At 39.4% G+C, this 15,328-nt stretch overlaps 1 protein-coding gene across 1 annotated transcript in view; it reads right to left on the reverse strand.

Moving 5' to 3' along the window:
• slx9 (SLX9 ribosome biogenesis factor) overlaps positions 1 to 14,795 on the reverse strand; it is a 147,849-nt gene extending 133,054 nt beyond the window's left edge. The window contains exons 1-2 of the mRNA XM_059967202.1: positions 14,585 to 14,795; positions 14,351 to 14,462 (exon numbers count right to left, since the gene is read on the reverse strand). Coding sequence (XP_059823185.1) covers positions 14,351 to 14,462; positions 14,585 to 14,740 — 268 coding nt within the window. The 5' untranslated portion in view covers positions 14,741 to 14,795. The remainder of the gene's footprint in view (positions 1 to 14,350; positions 14,463 to 14,584) is intronic.
• Positions 14,796 to 15,328: the final 533 nt, after the last annotated feature.

Raw genomic sequence — 15,328 nt, forward strand, 5'->3', positions numbered from 1 at the left:
TGTAAGGTTTTTGAGGAAGCTATTAGATTGGGGAATTTGCCACAATCTTTTTATAGAGCTTCCATTTCTCTAATATTGAAGAAAGATAAAGACCCTACTAACTGTGCATCCTATAGACCAATATCTTTATTGAATGTAGACTCCAAGATTTTTTCCAAGTTACTGGCATCTAGATTGGAGAAGGTATTACCCAAAATTATTTCAGAAGATCAAACCAGTTTTATTAAAAATCGCTATTTTAATATTAGGAGATTGTTGAATATTGTTTATACTCCCTCACATGACACTTCAGAATGCGTGATTTCATTAGATGCAGAGAAAGCATTTGATAGAGTTGAATGGCCTTACTTATTTAATGTGTTGGAGGTTTAATTTTAGTCCGATATTTATATCATGGATTAAATTGATTTATCATACTCCAGTAGCCTCAGTGTTTACCAATAATCAAAGATCTCCCTTTTTTCGCCTATTTCGGGGCACTAGACAAGGATGTCCTCTTAGTCCATTACTATTTAACATTGCCTTAGAACCTTTGGCAATTGCCATCAGACAATCACAGGATATTTTGGGTATTAATCGTGGGACAGACATTCATAAATTATCTTTGTATGCAGATGATTTATTACTACTCATTTCTAACCCGGAGAAATCCATCCCAGCAGTTTTATCATTACTGGCTCAATTTAGTGAGTTTTCTGGGTATAAGTTAAATCTTAATAAAAGTGAATTGTTTCCTTTGAATAATCAGGTCCCAATTTATGGAAATCTACCTTTTAAATTAGTTAATGATTCTTTTATTTATTTAGGGATCAAAATCACAAAAAACCATAAAGATTTGTTTAGATTTAATTTTTTACCCTTAATTGATCAGATTAAAGGTTTGTTTACTAAGTGGTCACCATTATCTTTATCCCTAATAGGTAGGATTAATGCTATTAAGATGGTTATTTTACCTAAGTTTTTAAATATTTTTCAAGCAATACCAATTTTTATTCCGAAATCTTTTTTTACTAATGTTGATTCAAAAATTTCTTCATATATATGGCAGAATAAAAATCCCAGGTTAGGTAAAATATATTTACAGAAGACAAAAAAGGAAGGCGGGTTAGCATTACCTAATTTCAGATTTTATTATTGGGCAGTTAATATTAGATACTTGTTATGCTGGTTGAAAGATGGGGGTGGATCTTTCGGCCCTCGTTGGGCGAGTTTAGAAATTACATCTGTATCAGCTTATGCTTTGGGTTCTATTTTAGGGACTTCTCTCCCTTTTGCTCTTTCTAAATTGCTGAAACGAATTGACAACCCGATAGTTAAACATACTTTACGTAAATGGTTTCAATTTCGGAGATTTTTTGGGTTGACTCAATTAGTTTTAAATAGTCCTATTGTATCTAATTGTTTTTTCCACCCTTCCATTATAGATCAAGCTTATTCGGCTTGGAAAACTAAGGGATTACTAAGATTTTCTGATTTATTTTTGGACAATTGTTTTATGTCTTTTGAGCAATTATCCAACAAATATAACTTGCCTAGATTTCATTTTTTTAGATATTTACAGATTAGACATTTTTTAAGTTCTGTACTCCCTACGTTTCCAAATTTTGTGCCTTCAGATATTTTGGAGAGTTTATTTGAATTAGACCCTTTTCAAAAAGGGCTTATTTCAAAACTTTATAATATAATTATGAAGATACATTCAGAACCCCTTTATAAGACCAAAAAGGATTGGGAAAGAGAGCTTAACCTTATTATTTCTAGTGAGAATTGGGATAGAATTCTTCAATTAGTTAATACATCATCGATATGTACCAAACATTCATTAATACAATTTAAGGTCATACATAGGGCCCATATGTCCAAGGATAAATTAGCTCATTTTTACTCTCATATTAGTCCTATCTGTGATAGATGTCAAACTGAAATTGCGTCTTTAACTCATATGTTTTGGTCTTGTCCATTTTTGGAAAAATATTGGAAAGATATTTTTGATATTATTTCTGCGGTTTTGAATATTGATTTACAACCTCATCCTATCACCGCAATTTTTGGTTTGCCAATGTTAGACTCACTGCATTTATCTTCTTCTGCCCGTCGAATGATTGCATTTCTAATTCTGATGGCTAGAAGATCTATATTGTTGAATTGGAAGGAAATTAATCCTCCCACAGTATTTAATTGGTTCTCTCAAACTATGTTATGTTTAAATTTAGAAAAAATTAGAAGTGGTATTTTTGAGACTTCTATTAAATTTGAAAAGTTATGGAGACCATTTATTCAACATTTTCATATGATGTAATATGACCCTGTTCCAAGTTCATTTGATTTCCCAGCTTTAAGCTTATGTATGTTGAGAGGACCGGAAGTGACGGCATTGATGAATATTTATTCTTGTGAGATATTATAAACAGCCCCCTTTTTTTTCTCTCTTTTTTTTTGTTTCTTTTTTCTTCTATATTAGTGATTAGTTAATAGATTAGTAGATTAGCTAGTTTTGCATTATTTTTTTTTCTTTTTTCTGTTTTTTTATATCATATATTATGAAATATTTAGACTTACCTTGTTCATACATATATTGTATGGCTTATGTCTTGGTAAACTCATTTATATTGTAAGTATTGTTTATGTTTTTTTCATATGTAATGGAATTTGTATGTTTGTAATTTCTTTATCAATATATCATTTGTATTTTGTCCATATTACTAATAATAATAAAAAGATTTAGAAAGAAAGAAAGAAAGACTCTTCCGCTCAGATTCTCCAGTTGTTTAGCAGAGACATCATCTGTGCACACAAGATACATGAACAGCTCAATGGTTAACATGACGCACTTTATGCCCAACAACTAGAACTGGGTTGGGTCACAGCAGGTGAAATCTGCCTCTTTGGAACTCATCAACTCATTCTCAGCACGTTCAAAAATGTCAGGAGAACACACACCCAAGTTACTCCAGGCCCTGTGAGAGCAGGATCTGTATGAAAAAGACTGTAGGGAAGCAAACCAAGCACCCTGATCTACCTCTGCTCAACCAGATTCAGGCAAGCTGTAATCTGTCAATCAGAAGATGATGATGAATTGGAACCTTCCATTGAAGATGAGGTCTTCCTTCACATCATGAACAAAGAGTAGCCAAAGACAGCCTCTGCAGTGGTTGACATATTTGTAAGCAACCTCTCAGCGCAGAGCAATTGAACTGAGCAAAGGTTAGAATCCTTCATGTTGTTCAAAGGCAGGTGTATGCAGAGAGAAAGCAGTACATCACAAGGCAGGAACTTCTCCCAATCCCAAGTTAACCTCGTAAACCCAGACCCCTTCTGAGTAGGAGGATGCATTAAGAGAACACACTCACTCCTGAGGTAACTCACTCATCTGTCATTCTGGGTGAGTACCAATCCGCTCAAACATTAACATGTATGTCAAAGTATGTCATCAAGGACAACATTTTCAAAGCAAGAACGGTTAACCACTACAATGAGACTGTCCCAAGACTTAATGAAATGATCTGACTTTTAGTTTCAGTAGTTAAATTGACATCTTATGGGTGTTAGACAGTAAGTGTTCTGGGTTCTAGTTTTGTATGCAGTTTGTTCTATACAAGTTTCACTTCCTTTTTGCAAGCTGTTTTTTTACGTCATTTCCTACGTAAACCCTATCCTCGTCATATGCGGGGGATACGTTCCTAGCAGTTGACGCATAATGTGAAACACATAATGTGAATTGTTATTTAAATGGAGGAAATAGGGATGAGTTCCAGAGGGCTTCCTAAATATGCTTTACCTGTAACTTATTCACATTTTCATACCAATACGACACAAAAGCAATACCACAAGGCAACATTCGTAGTGTATTTCATCAATTTAAGGTAATATTCAATGTAATATATCATAGAAAGTTAACATAGTAGGGTGTACAGTACTCACCAACATTGGCAGGTGTGTTCACTCCGGGAGATGAGTGGTTGTTGTGGTTGTCAGGATCATATCAAGCACAGCAAGGGATGAAGGAGACTCACAGAACTCTCAGATCTGCCTGCATCAGGAGATGACACCAGTTTGAAGAAAGTGGTGAGGATTGTTTGCTTGGCAGCATTTTGTTTTTCAGCATAAATTTGTTTGTAGGGAAGAAGGGTTGACGGCAGAGAACAACTGAAATGCTGACTCCATTCTAAACTTGGGTCCGCGTCCATCGCCATTTGTGCCAAGTGTTCCAACTTCCACCATTCCCTTACCGTTGGTAAACTCCCGAGATTTCCAAATCGTCTGTTGCTTGCAGCATCTGAGAGACAGTTTGCCGTAAAAAAAACGCCTTAAATGTGGATCACACCTTGGTCGAGTGGTTGAATCAGCGATGTTGTGTTAGGCGGCAGGAAACGCACTGTTATGTTAGGATGAATGCTGTCCAAATGTTTAGGATGGGCTGGCGCATTGTCAAGCAACAAAAGAACTTTAAAGGCAAGATTCTGTTCCCGGCAGTAGTGCCCCAGAGCTGTGTTACCTTCAGCTGATGCCGCGCTGTTTATAATTTCCAACTTCAAGTATTAAAGCGGTTCTCCGCCACTCGCCTGATGGCCCAGGACATGACACTGGACGCTTAGGAGGCATAAATATTTCAAGCACAAAATCACTGCACCGTAGGTAAAACCAACAAAAGTTTAAGAGCGCAAAATCACACATGCACACCTTGCCAAAACCAATGCGAGACTGGTGGGAGTGAGATTGTGAGGTGCGCGCACCTGACTTGTATTGGCAGGAAAGCGTTGCTTCTCGTCCCAACAGTGAGACTATGAGGCATGCGCACGTGACTTGTATTGGCGGGAAAGCAGTGCTCCTTGCATAACTGAGTTTTGGATGCATATAAGGAGATGTTGGCAGAAACAGGTTCCTCACATAACTGTGAATCTGCATCATCTGAAGACGCATATAACGAGGATAGGGTGTAGTTAATTTGGATTTTAATGAAGCACATACAGCAGTGAGACATTCTTCTCCCTCCACTCTTTAACTGCCATTGAAACAGCAATATCTGAGAGTTTAAACTTTCTTAATATTAGTAAATATTTAATAAACATACTTTGAAAGAAGTATTGTGTTTATGGTTTATCACTATTAAGCTATCGTTGTGCCACAAGTTCACTCTGGTCTACATGACATATTACAGAATGCTGCATGTTTGTATTACCTTGGTTAACACTAATTATGAGAATAATCAATAGTATTAGCACAACAGATCTGTTTTGAATTTAATATGTATTTTTCTTAGCTTTGGGCATTTTACAAAGTTTTCTCATTAAAAACCTTGAAGAAAGCTTCTGGCTCAAATTACTTTTGAGAGGGTGTTTAAATTCCCTGCTTAGCTTTCTATGCAATGCAGTGTAAGGGCAGTAGAGATAGTATTACTATATTTAGGCACATGGTGATTGAATTTAATACATATTTTACTTAACTTTCTGCAGTTTCACAAGTTTTCTCATTGAAAACCCAAAGAAAGATTCCAGCTTGTGTGATATTTGAGATGTTTAACTCCCTGCCTAGCTTTGTATGCATACATCAATCATGCATCCTCTTAACATCCTTTGTTCCAGGGGTAAAAATGTGGCCACCTCTTAACTTATTGAGACTTGCACTTCATCTTCCCCTTTCAGTATGGAATTTTCCAACTAGAAAGTGAAAATTAATTTGGAATTCAGCGAAACCTTCCCCTCTGAGTATTTCCCACTTTGCAGATGTAGACCTAGCTGCAAGTAAATGCTCTCAGACTACCTTTGTTTGGTTCCAACTTATTTTCATAAAATTGATCTTACCCACCTTATCCTTGGTCTATCCTAATCTTTTCTCATAACCACTTTGAAAGACACAATTATGGTTACTCTTACAGAGTTACAGAGCCTTAACTGTCTAAAAAGATCTACGTAAGCCTGTTCCAAAATCTTGTACTCCGAATGAAGTTTCTTTTTAACCAGCTATCACTTTTCTGTCAATACCTTCTGTCAATCCAGAAACTTTTTAAGAGTGTTCATCTCTTATTTTCTTTCAAACATAAAGAATAAATAGGGATTCCATCTAATCTCTCCTCAAAGCAGAGCCCTCTCAATCTAGGTCAACTGAGGCAGTCCTTTGGGTTGATGATGACTTTTTTCCAGATCTATTCCACTGATTTTACTTTGGCTAAAGAAGCCTATGGGGAATTCACAGACTCTGCCATGACTGCTTTAAGTGCAACAACGTGTTGAAGGGACTGAGTTAAATATTGGAAATAAACACAGTAGATGGATGCACTCCTACAATTTTCCTTGAGTTTCCTCATAATTCTGCATGTACATGTGGTCCTCAGTAACTTACTGGACCTGTTACTACATCTGTTCCATTTTGATGCACCATGAGCCTGACAGTTGCCTTCCAGTCATGTGGTCACTGAGTATTTCTATTTTTACTTCAGATTTCTTAAATCCACACTATTTTGTGGTATTTTAAAACTATCCAAGAAGACTCAACATTCTTCAGATATACAGTGGATTTCAGTTAATTGGACACATCAAAACTAGTATATCTTGGCCCAATTAAGTTGCTGCCCCAATTAGCTGGTGTCTGAAGTTCCTTGGAAATAGTTAAAATGGTGTTAAAAAAAGACAAACTATCATTTAAGTAACAAATTATGCATTTAAATAAAATACTGAACAAATTAGAATACCGGCAATACTACTACAGTACTATAAAACTGTGTATTAGTTCCTACTAGTTATCAACAGAGGAATTTATCCAGTGTATGCTGTCATGTTTTTTGATCGACTCTAAATGAACAAAATCAGCACAGACATCGAGTGCAGATAATGGACTGTCTTCAAAGAAAGTTTTGGAGAATTGCATCTTCCAAATCTTCATTTTAACACTGTAAAATGATTGTTGATACCTTCAACTTCTTCCTACTTCCTAACTTGTTGAAGTAGTGAAATAGTTTCATTTTCAATCCCGGCTGTTTCTGACATCTCCAAGCCTGAATGCTTGAACTACAGAGAGCAAAACAGTTCTGAATTGTGTCATTGTTTATTTCTCACCAACTATCAGTTACTACAATCATTGCTTTTTGAACACAAACACACGTAACTGATGCTATTTAAAAACAGCTCTAAGCAGAGGGTTGTGTCTAACAGCCACATAAGTGCATGTAACTGACACTAGGTGGAAAGTGCTTGGCGACATTCTCCTGACCAAATAAATGAAGGGAATCCTGGCCATTTTCTCAATTAGTTTTTGTTCTTTAAGACTTGTCCCAAATAAGCAGCTGCCCTGATTAACCCATGGCCAAATTAACTGGAATCCACTGTATTTCTTTTTTGCCAAATCACTCAAAAATAATTTGTTATAAGAACGAGGGAAACATGGGAATCTAATAAAGGCAAGCCTATTCAACCACATTCTTTTTAATTGTAAACATAACAGCCAAAACAAAAGATGGGAGATCCAGGGTCAGTACCGTCAACAAAGATGTGTTTAAATGAACTACTGCCACTTAAAATAGACGGAAACAATACCGGTTGTGGACAAATATGACCTTATAGGATTCCACAGAGGAAGCGTGGCTGCAGATCAGTGATACAAGTGATTTAAAGAAACTCCCTATATCAACTATCTCACTGGCAAACATGCAGTCTCTGGTGAATAAAATTAATGAACTCAGAGCTAGGGTGCTGAATCAGGGGGAAGTTAGGACTTCGTGTGTCTTTTAGTATTACGGAATCCTGGTTAACCCCTTCCACACCGGATGCAGCGATTCAGATCAACAGGTTTACTATACACCGTCAGGATAGATCTATAGAGTTGCTCAAAAGCAGAGGTGGAGGAGTATTCTTCATGATCAACTCATCTTGGTGTACAAATAAATCGGTGCTGTCCCAATTCTGCTCACTAGGCCTGGAATATCTAGCAGTTAAGTGCTATCAACAGTGATGACATGCTTTGAGAGATTGGTCATGACTAGATTTAATTCCTGCCTCAGCAATTTGCCTATCGCCACAATAGGTCAATGGCAGATGCAATCTCAATAGCTCTCCACACGGCTTTAGACCACCTGGACAAAGCAAACCCCTATGTCAGGATGCTCTTCAGCTCAACATCTGATACCATCATTCCCACAATCCTGATTGAGAAGTTGCAGAACCTGGGCCTCTGTTCCTCCCTCTGCAATTGGATCCTCGACTTCCTAACCAGAAGATCACAATCTATGTCAATTGGTGATAATATATCCTCTTCGTTGACAACCAACACTGGCACACCTCAGGGGTGTGTGCTTAGCCCACTGCTCTACTCTCTATATACACATGACTGTGTGGCTAGGCACAGCTCAAATACCATCTATAAATTTGCTGACGATACAGCCAAAGCTTTGTTTGAATCTCAGGTGGTGACCAGAAGACGTACAGGAACGAAATATGCCAACTAGTGGAGTGGATGTCACAGCAACAACCTGGCACTCATCGTCAGTAAGACAAAAGAGCTGATGTGGACTTCCAGAAGAGCAAGACGAAGGAACACATACCAATCTTCATAGAAGGATCAGAAGTGGAGAGAGTGCGCAGTTTCAAGTTCCTGGGTGTCAAGATCTCTGAGGATCTAGCCTGGTCCCAATATATCAATTTGGTACGTCAACAAATACACTCAAAAACTTCTATACATGTACCGTGGAGAGCATTCTGACAGGCTGCATCACTGAATACGTAAACAACGCTGGAAGAACTCAGCAGGTCAGGCAGCATCCATGAGAAAAGAGTAGCCAACGTTTCAGGCCAAGACCCTTCATCAGGAATGGGGCATCACTATCTGGTATTGGGGTGGGAGGGCTACTGCACAGGACTGAAAGAAGCTGCAGAAGGTTGTAAACTTAGTCAGCTCTATCTTAGGTACCAGACTACAAACTACCCAGGACATCTTCAAGAAGGGGTGTCTCAGAAAGGCAGCATCCATTATTAAGGACCTCCAGCATCCAGGGCATGCCCTTACCATCAGGTAGGAGGTATAGAAGTCTGAAGGCACACACTCAGCGATTCAGGAACAGCTTCTTCCCCTCTGCCATCTGATTTCTAAATGGATATTGAACCCTTGGACACTACCTCACTTTTTTAATATATTTTTTTCTCTGTTTTTGCATGATTTTTAATCTATTCAATATACATATACTGTAATTGATTTACTTATTTATTATTATTTTATTTTGGCTTTTTTCTCTTGCATTATGTATTGCATTGAATTGCTGCTGCTAAGTTAACAAATTTCATGACACATGTCACGTGAAATTTGTTAATACCTGATTCTGTTTCTGGTTCTGAAATGCAATGAATTTAAGTGACTTTTTAAAAAATATTGTCTACCACTTCAATTATGGAATGGGTTGGGGAACAGGGAATAAGCAACAAAGAAAGCAGAGTATTTTCTCTTGAAAAGTTAATCTATTGTATGTTTGCCCTGGAAATTAATCATCTTACTTCTGCAGTTCTAATCTATTGCTTTAATAAGCCAATAAAGAATGTCCCTTGCTCTTTCTTTACATTTCACTATCCCCAGGTGTGACTCATGAATTCTGTTGAGCATTTCCTGTCTCATTTGTTTTGGTACGACGAGATTTGCCGCTTTGAACATTAGTCCTGGTGCATAGCTGATTTCCTCTTTAAATGGCCAGTATTTCTGCATTTCTTTTGAAACATCTTTTGGCCATCCTTTCATTGTCATGTCTCTTAACATTTGCATTTCAGGATCATCTGCAGTCGCTTTCCTGAACACGTTCAACTTCTCCTCAGAGATAGGTAGCTGAGGTGTAATCCAGTTGACCTCCAGCTCTCTTCCTAGCAACTCTTCCTTTTGCTCTTTGAGGTAAGCACGGCTCAAAGCATCAGCGATGTGCAGTTCTTTTCCTGGCTTATAGGTGACTGTGAGAGTGTACCTCTGTGGCCTGAGAAGCATCATTTGCAGCCTCATAGGAGCTTGGTGGAGTGTCTTTTTGAAGATGCTCTCAAGTGGTTTGTGATCACTCTCAACCTGGATTTCTTTGCCATATACAGATTGGTGGAACTTCTCACACCCATAAACTATGGCAAGTTATTCCCTGATTTGAGCATATCAGCGTTGACAGTCCGTAAGTGCTTGTGCTCTATACGCCACAGGCCTCCCATCCTGCAGTATAACAGCTCCTATTCCTTCCGAACTGGCATCTACAGACATCAGTTTATTGACATCATAGAACTTGAGTGCTGGTGCATTGGTAACCAACTGCTTCAATGTGTCAAAACTTTTCTTTTGTTCGTCTTCCCAATGCCATTCAGTGTTGCTCTCTAGTAGCTTTCGAAGTGGAGCGCTGACCTCTAATAAGTTGGGAATGAATTTGGCAAGATACTGTATCATGCCCATGAACCTCAATAGTTCTTGCTTATCTTCGGGTGGTGGTAGTTGTACCACAGCCCTGACCTTTTCATTATCTGGTTTTAGCCCATCAGTGCTGAGTACGTGACCTATGTCTTTGATCTCTGTAGTTCTGATCCTACATTTACTTTTGTTCAGTTTTAGATTGTACTCACGTGCTCTCTCCAGAAGCTTCCTCAGTCTCTGATCATGTTCCTCAATTGTGTCACCCCATATCAGTATATCATCAATAATGTTGACCACCCCATCCAGGCCTTCAATCATTTGTGCCACGGACCTCTGGAATACCTCTGACGCAGAAGAAATCTCAAAGGGTAGATGCAGGAAATGATATCTCCCTTTGGGCGTGTTGAAAGTGCCTAATTTCCTCATCCAGCTTGATCTGCCAGAAACCTTGATTTGTGTCTAATACTGAGAAGTATTTCGCATTAGGCATGTGGGAGACAACCTCTTCAACCGTGAGCAGCGGATAGTGCTCTCTTTTGATGGCTTAGTTGAGATCTTGTGAATCCATGCAAATACTCATCTTTTTTTCTGTAACCACTGTCACCATACTATTCACCCAGTCAGTCGGTTCTACTTGTCTTGTTATGACTCCCATCTGTTCCATTCTGTGTAGCTCTTCCACTACTCGATCCCTAAGAGCTACTGGAATCTTTCTGGGAGCATGCACAACTGGTGCAATAGTTGGATCAATCTGGATATGGTGTTTCCCTGGTAAACATCCTAATCCAGAAAACAAGTCAGCAAAGTCTTTGAGAATGTCATTTTCATTCTCAACACCATAGATTCGCTTCACCAGGCCTAGCTTTGTGCCTGTTGCTTTGCCCAATATTGCTGTATCAAGTTGTTGTACTATCTCAAACTCTATCTTGTGTTTCTGTCCTTTGTATACACAGATGAGCGTTTCCTTCCCAATGGCGCCGTCTTTTGGCTGAAATATGCAACGTTTGCAGGTGGATTTTCTCAGTCTTCCTCTGATGTCCAGTGAGATGAATGTTTCTGCTGACATTACATTGCACTTTGCCCCAGTGTCAAGCTTAAATGTCACATTCCTCCTGTTTATTATCAGATCTTGAATCCAATCATCTTCATCCTCCCTCTGCATTATCAATATTCTTGATGCATACATCCTGTTCCACTTCAATTGTGCCAATGAACATGTCACTGTTGCCCTCACTCTGTTCCACAGCATGCATTTTCCTTGTGTGCTCCTGCGATTTGCACATCTTTGCAAAGTGATTTTTTTTCTGCATAATTTGCAAGTCTTACCAAAGGCTGGACATTTCCTGTAACCATGTATATAACCACATCTGTTGCAATTAACTTCCTTTGATCATCCCGTGGAGCTGGCTTTGTCCTACTCTTGTCAGTTTTCAGTTTTTATTTTGTGCACATCAACCTCTTCATTGAGCACTTTAACCTGACTTGACGTGACCTCGCTGGCACGGCAGATGTCAATCGCCTTTTCTAATGTAAGCTCCGCCTCTCTCACTTGATCATCTTGTATGCTGCATACAATCCTCTGTTGCATATTAAAGAATCATGCAATTGTCTGAACTCACAGTTTTTGCCTTGTTCTTCAAATCTGTTACATATGCATCTATGGTCTCTGTCAGTCCTTGAGCCTTTGGGTCCGACGTACAGTAGGTTTTTTCTCGGTTCGCAGTAATCTTGAAACTTTTTCTTCAACACTTCAATTTTATCTTGCTCATCATCTTGGAAGACAAACGTGTTGCAAACCTTTATTGCCTCTGCCCCGCCACATGCAGAAACGTAGCACATTGCACTTTCTCCGTCTTTTCAGCTACGCCGCTAGCGATGCAAAACAGCTCAAACTGCAGGATCCATATTTTCCAGTTCACAGCAAGATTACCTCGTAGTCTTAAACTTGATGGTGGCTGTAACAGTGACATCTTTCACTCCTTTTTTTTCTTAATTACTTCTGACACCATGTAGTATTGATGTGACTCGGACACCGCAGTATATTGAACAACCACATTTATTCAACAGACTTCCATTTTCCTTAACCACCGTTCTGTTCTAATGTCATATGCACACTGACCTATGGATACTCACACATTACATTACACCCTCCATATCCCTCCCATCCACGTACAGGCTGCAGTGATGACTGTCTTTGTGGCTCTGAACTCATTACCATGAACTTTAGTTCTGAATGTTATTTGCTAACTTTTTATTGTTTGCACGATTAGCTCTTTTGTTTTGCACATTGAGTTTGACTGTCTTTTAATGGGTTCTATTGGGTTTCTCTGTTTTGTGGCTGTCTATAAGGAAACAAATCTCAAGGTTGCATACACTATACTTACTTTGATAATAAATGTATTTTGAACATATTCAAGATTCTGTTTATTACTGAAATTGAACCTGCATCCACCACTTCCACTGACACTCTCACCACCCTGAATGAAGCTCTCCCTCATGTTCTCCTTAAACATTTCATCTTCCATCCTTAATCCATGATGTCTAGTTCTAGTCTCTCCGACCCTCATCTATCTTATTTATATCCCTCATAATTTTGTATATCTCTATCAAATCTTCCCTCATTCTCCTACACTCCAGGGAATAGTCCTAATCTATTCAATCTCTCCCTTTCACTCCGGCCCTCAATGCCTGGCAACATAGATTTTCTCTGTACTCTTTCCATCTTATTGACATTTTTCCTGTAGATAGATAACTGCGCACAATACTCAAAATCAGGTTTCACCAAATATTTTATACAACTTCAACATAAGACCACAACTCCTCTGCTCAATATTTTGACTTACAAAGGCCAATGTGGCAAAAGCTCTCTTTACAAACCTATCCACACTTTGAAGAAGTTATGTGTCTGTTTTCCGAGACCCACTGTTCCACCACACTCCTCAGTGCCTTACTGCTCACCATGCAAGACCTACTATGCTCTGTCCTTCTGAAGTGCAACACCTCACAGTTGTCTGCATTAACTTCCATCTACCGTTTCTCAGCACATTTTCCCAGTTGTCCAGATCCTGCAAGCTTTGATAACCTTCCTCACTTTCCACTACACCCCCAATGTTCCAAATATTGTTTAACCCAGTTGAAAGTTTTAGCCACTTATGCATACTCCTACCTCATTCAAGACTTGAAAAGAATTTAGTTCCCTATGCCCAGCTCATAGACTTCAAATAATTCAGTAAAAAGAGAATGAATGATGGTGTATTAACCCTGCTGTTTCAAAATCAATTTTCTTCATTTTATGTGAAGAACAAGTTTCCTTTGTGATCCTCCATACAACAGCCACTCTCATCTAAACATTATTATTCAGATAAACAAGCATAAAAGTTTGTAGAATCAGCTGGCATTAATCTGATTCACAAATATTTGCACAGGAAAACAAGACACAAATAAACTCTTAAAATAAAGTTGTGCCTAGACCCAAAGTGCTTTTGGTCATTGTGCTTTGTGTTGAAAAATAAAGATCAAGTAATCGGGATTCAAACTTAAATTCACAGACAACACTGTAACTGAAAGCAATAATTGCTCAGAATGGGGGAGTGAGCATGTGTTCAGAGTATGAACGAACACATTCATTCAGAGTATGCCTTGTATTCAGACTGAAGTCTTAGGACTGCCACTTTAAACCATGAAAACCGATTTAGCCAAAAATGCTGCTTCCCAACTAAAAAGTATGGAACAGCCAAATTGCTGAGTTACCCATTGAACAGGCATGAAACAGACTGAATTATTCAGTCTAATTTTCCAGGCTGTGAAAGCACATAAGCAAGCTTGAAAAAGCAATTGAAAGTTATTCCCAACCTATTTTTTCAGGAAGTACTGAAGAAAAATCCCTGGCAACCTCGACATAACAATCGTGGCTCGATCCACGAAAAGTGTTGCAATGGTTTGTGAAGATCGATGCAATTCCAACATCACGGTACAAACTCGGGCGTTTTGACCTTACCTTTTTTACTGGATGCCACGGTCTTGCAGTCTTCATCATCCAGTTTTCTAACCAGCAACTTCGGATCGATCTTGGTACCAGCGAAGATCGAAGTCGACAAGTGATCGGCATCCTGAGCGACGAACAGGAGAGAGTTAGGTCAGTGAAGTTGAAGGGAACTTTCCCGAGAGCAGCTGACAATCTGCCGGCGTCTCGTCCGGTTTGGGCCGGAGCTGCCTCCCTGCCATCACTCACCTCCTTCAGCTGACTTCTGACAGCCGCGGGGAGTGGAAGCGGTGGCCAAGACAGGGAAGAATCTCGGGGAGGCTCACTCTCCGCCTTCGCCGACCCCGTCAACTTCACGGCAGCAGGATGCAACCTGAACCGAGCCTGCTTCGCTTTCCCCACCATCGCCGTCTCTGTTGTCAAGGGCGACACATGTGCCTGAGCCTGGTCCGACCGCTAAACCTTCCGACCTGCCAGACACACTCGGGCTACGGCTTCGGGTCCGCCGGTGGGGAGCGGATCTGTTTTGGCCCGAGAGAATCAGCTGATAGTTTGGGGAGAAGTTAGGGTTTCTATGGACAGTGGTCGATGGAGGTGACAATGAGTCATAGACAGTCCCCGAGTTATGAACTGGTTCCATTTTTATAGACGTCGATTTTGTTCTTGTTGGAAAATACATAAAATCGGTCGATCTGGTAACCAGACCCCTATAGCATTGTTACCCTTCGTCTGGCCTATTTGTGAACACAGACCAACCAATAGTTTTATTCTTAACTGCGTCCCCTGTTCAGAGGGAACAAAAGGAAGGATTTCTCCAAAACCCTTATCACAATGTCGCAATCAAGAGAAAATCAGCAGATGCTGGAAATCCGAGCAACACACACAAAATGTTGGAGGAACTCAGCAGGCCAAGCAGTATCTATGGGAAAGAGTACAGTCGACGTTTCAGGCCGACTGTACTTTTTTTCTGCAGATGCTGCCTGACCTGAGTTT

The sequence above is a fragment of the Hypanus sabinus genome, chromosome 4, assembly GCF_030144855.1.
Source record: "Hypanus sabinus isolate sHypSab1 chromosome 4, sHypSab1.hap1, whole genome shotgun sequence".
Taxonomy (NCBI): Eukaryota; Metazoa; Chordata; class Chondrichthyes; order Myliobatiformes; family Dasyatidae; genus Hypanus; species Hypanus sabinus.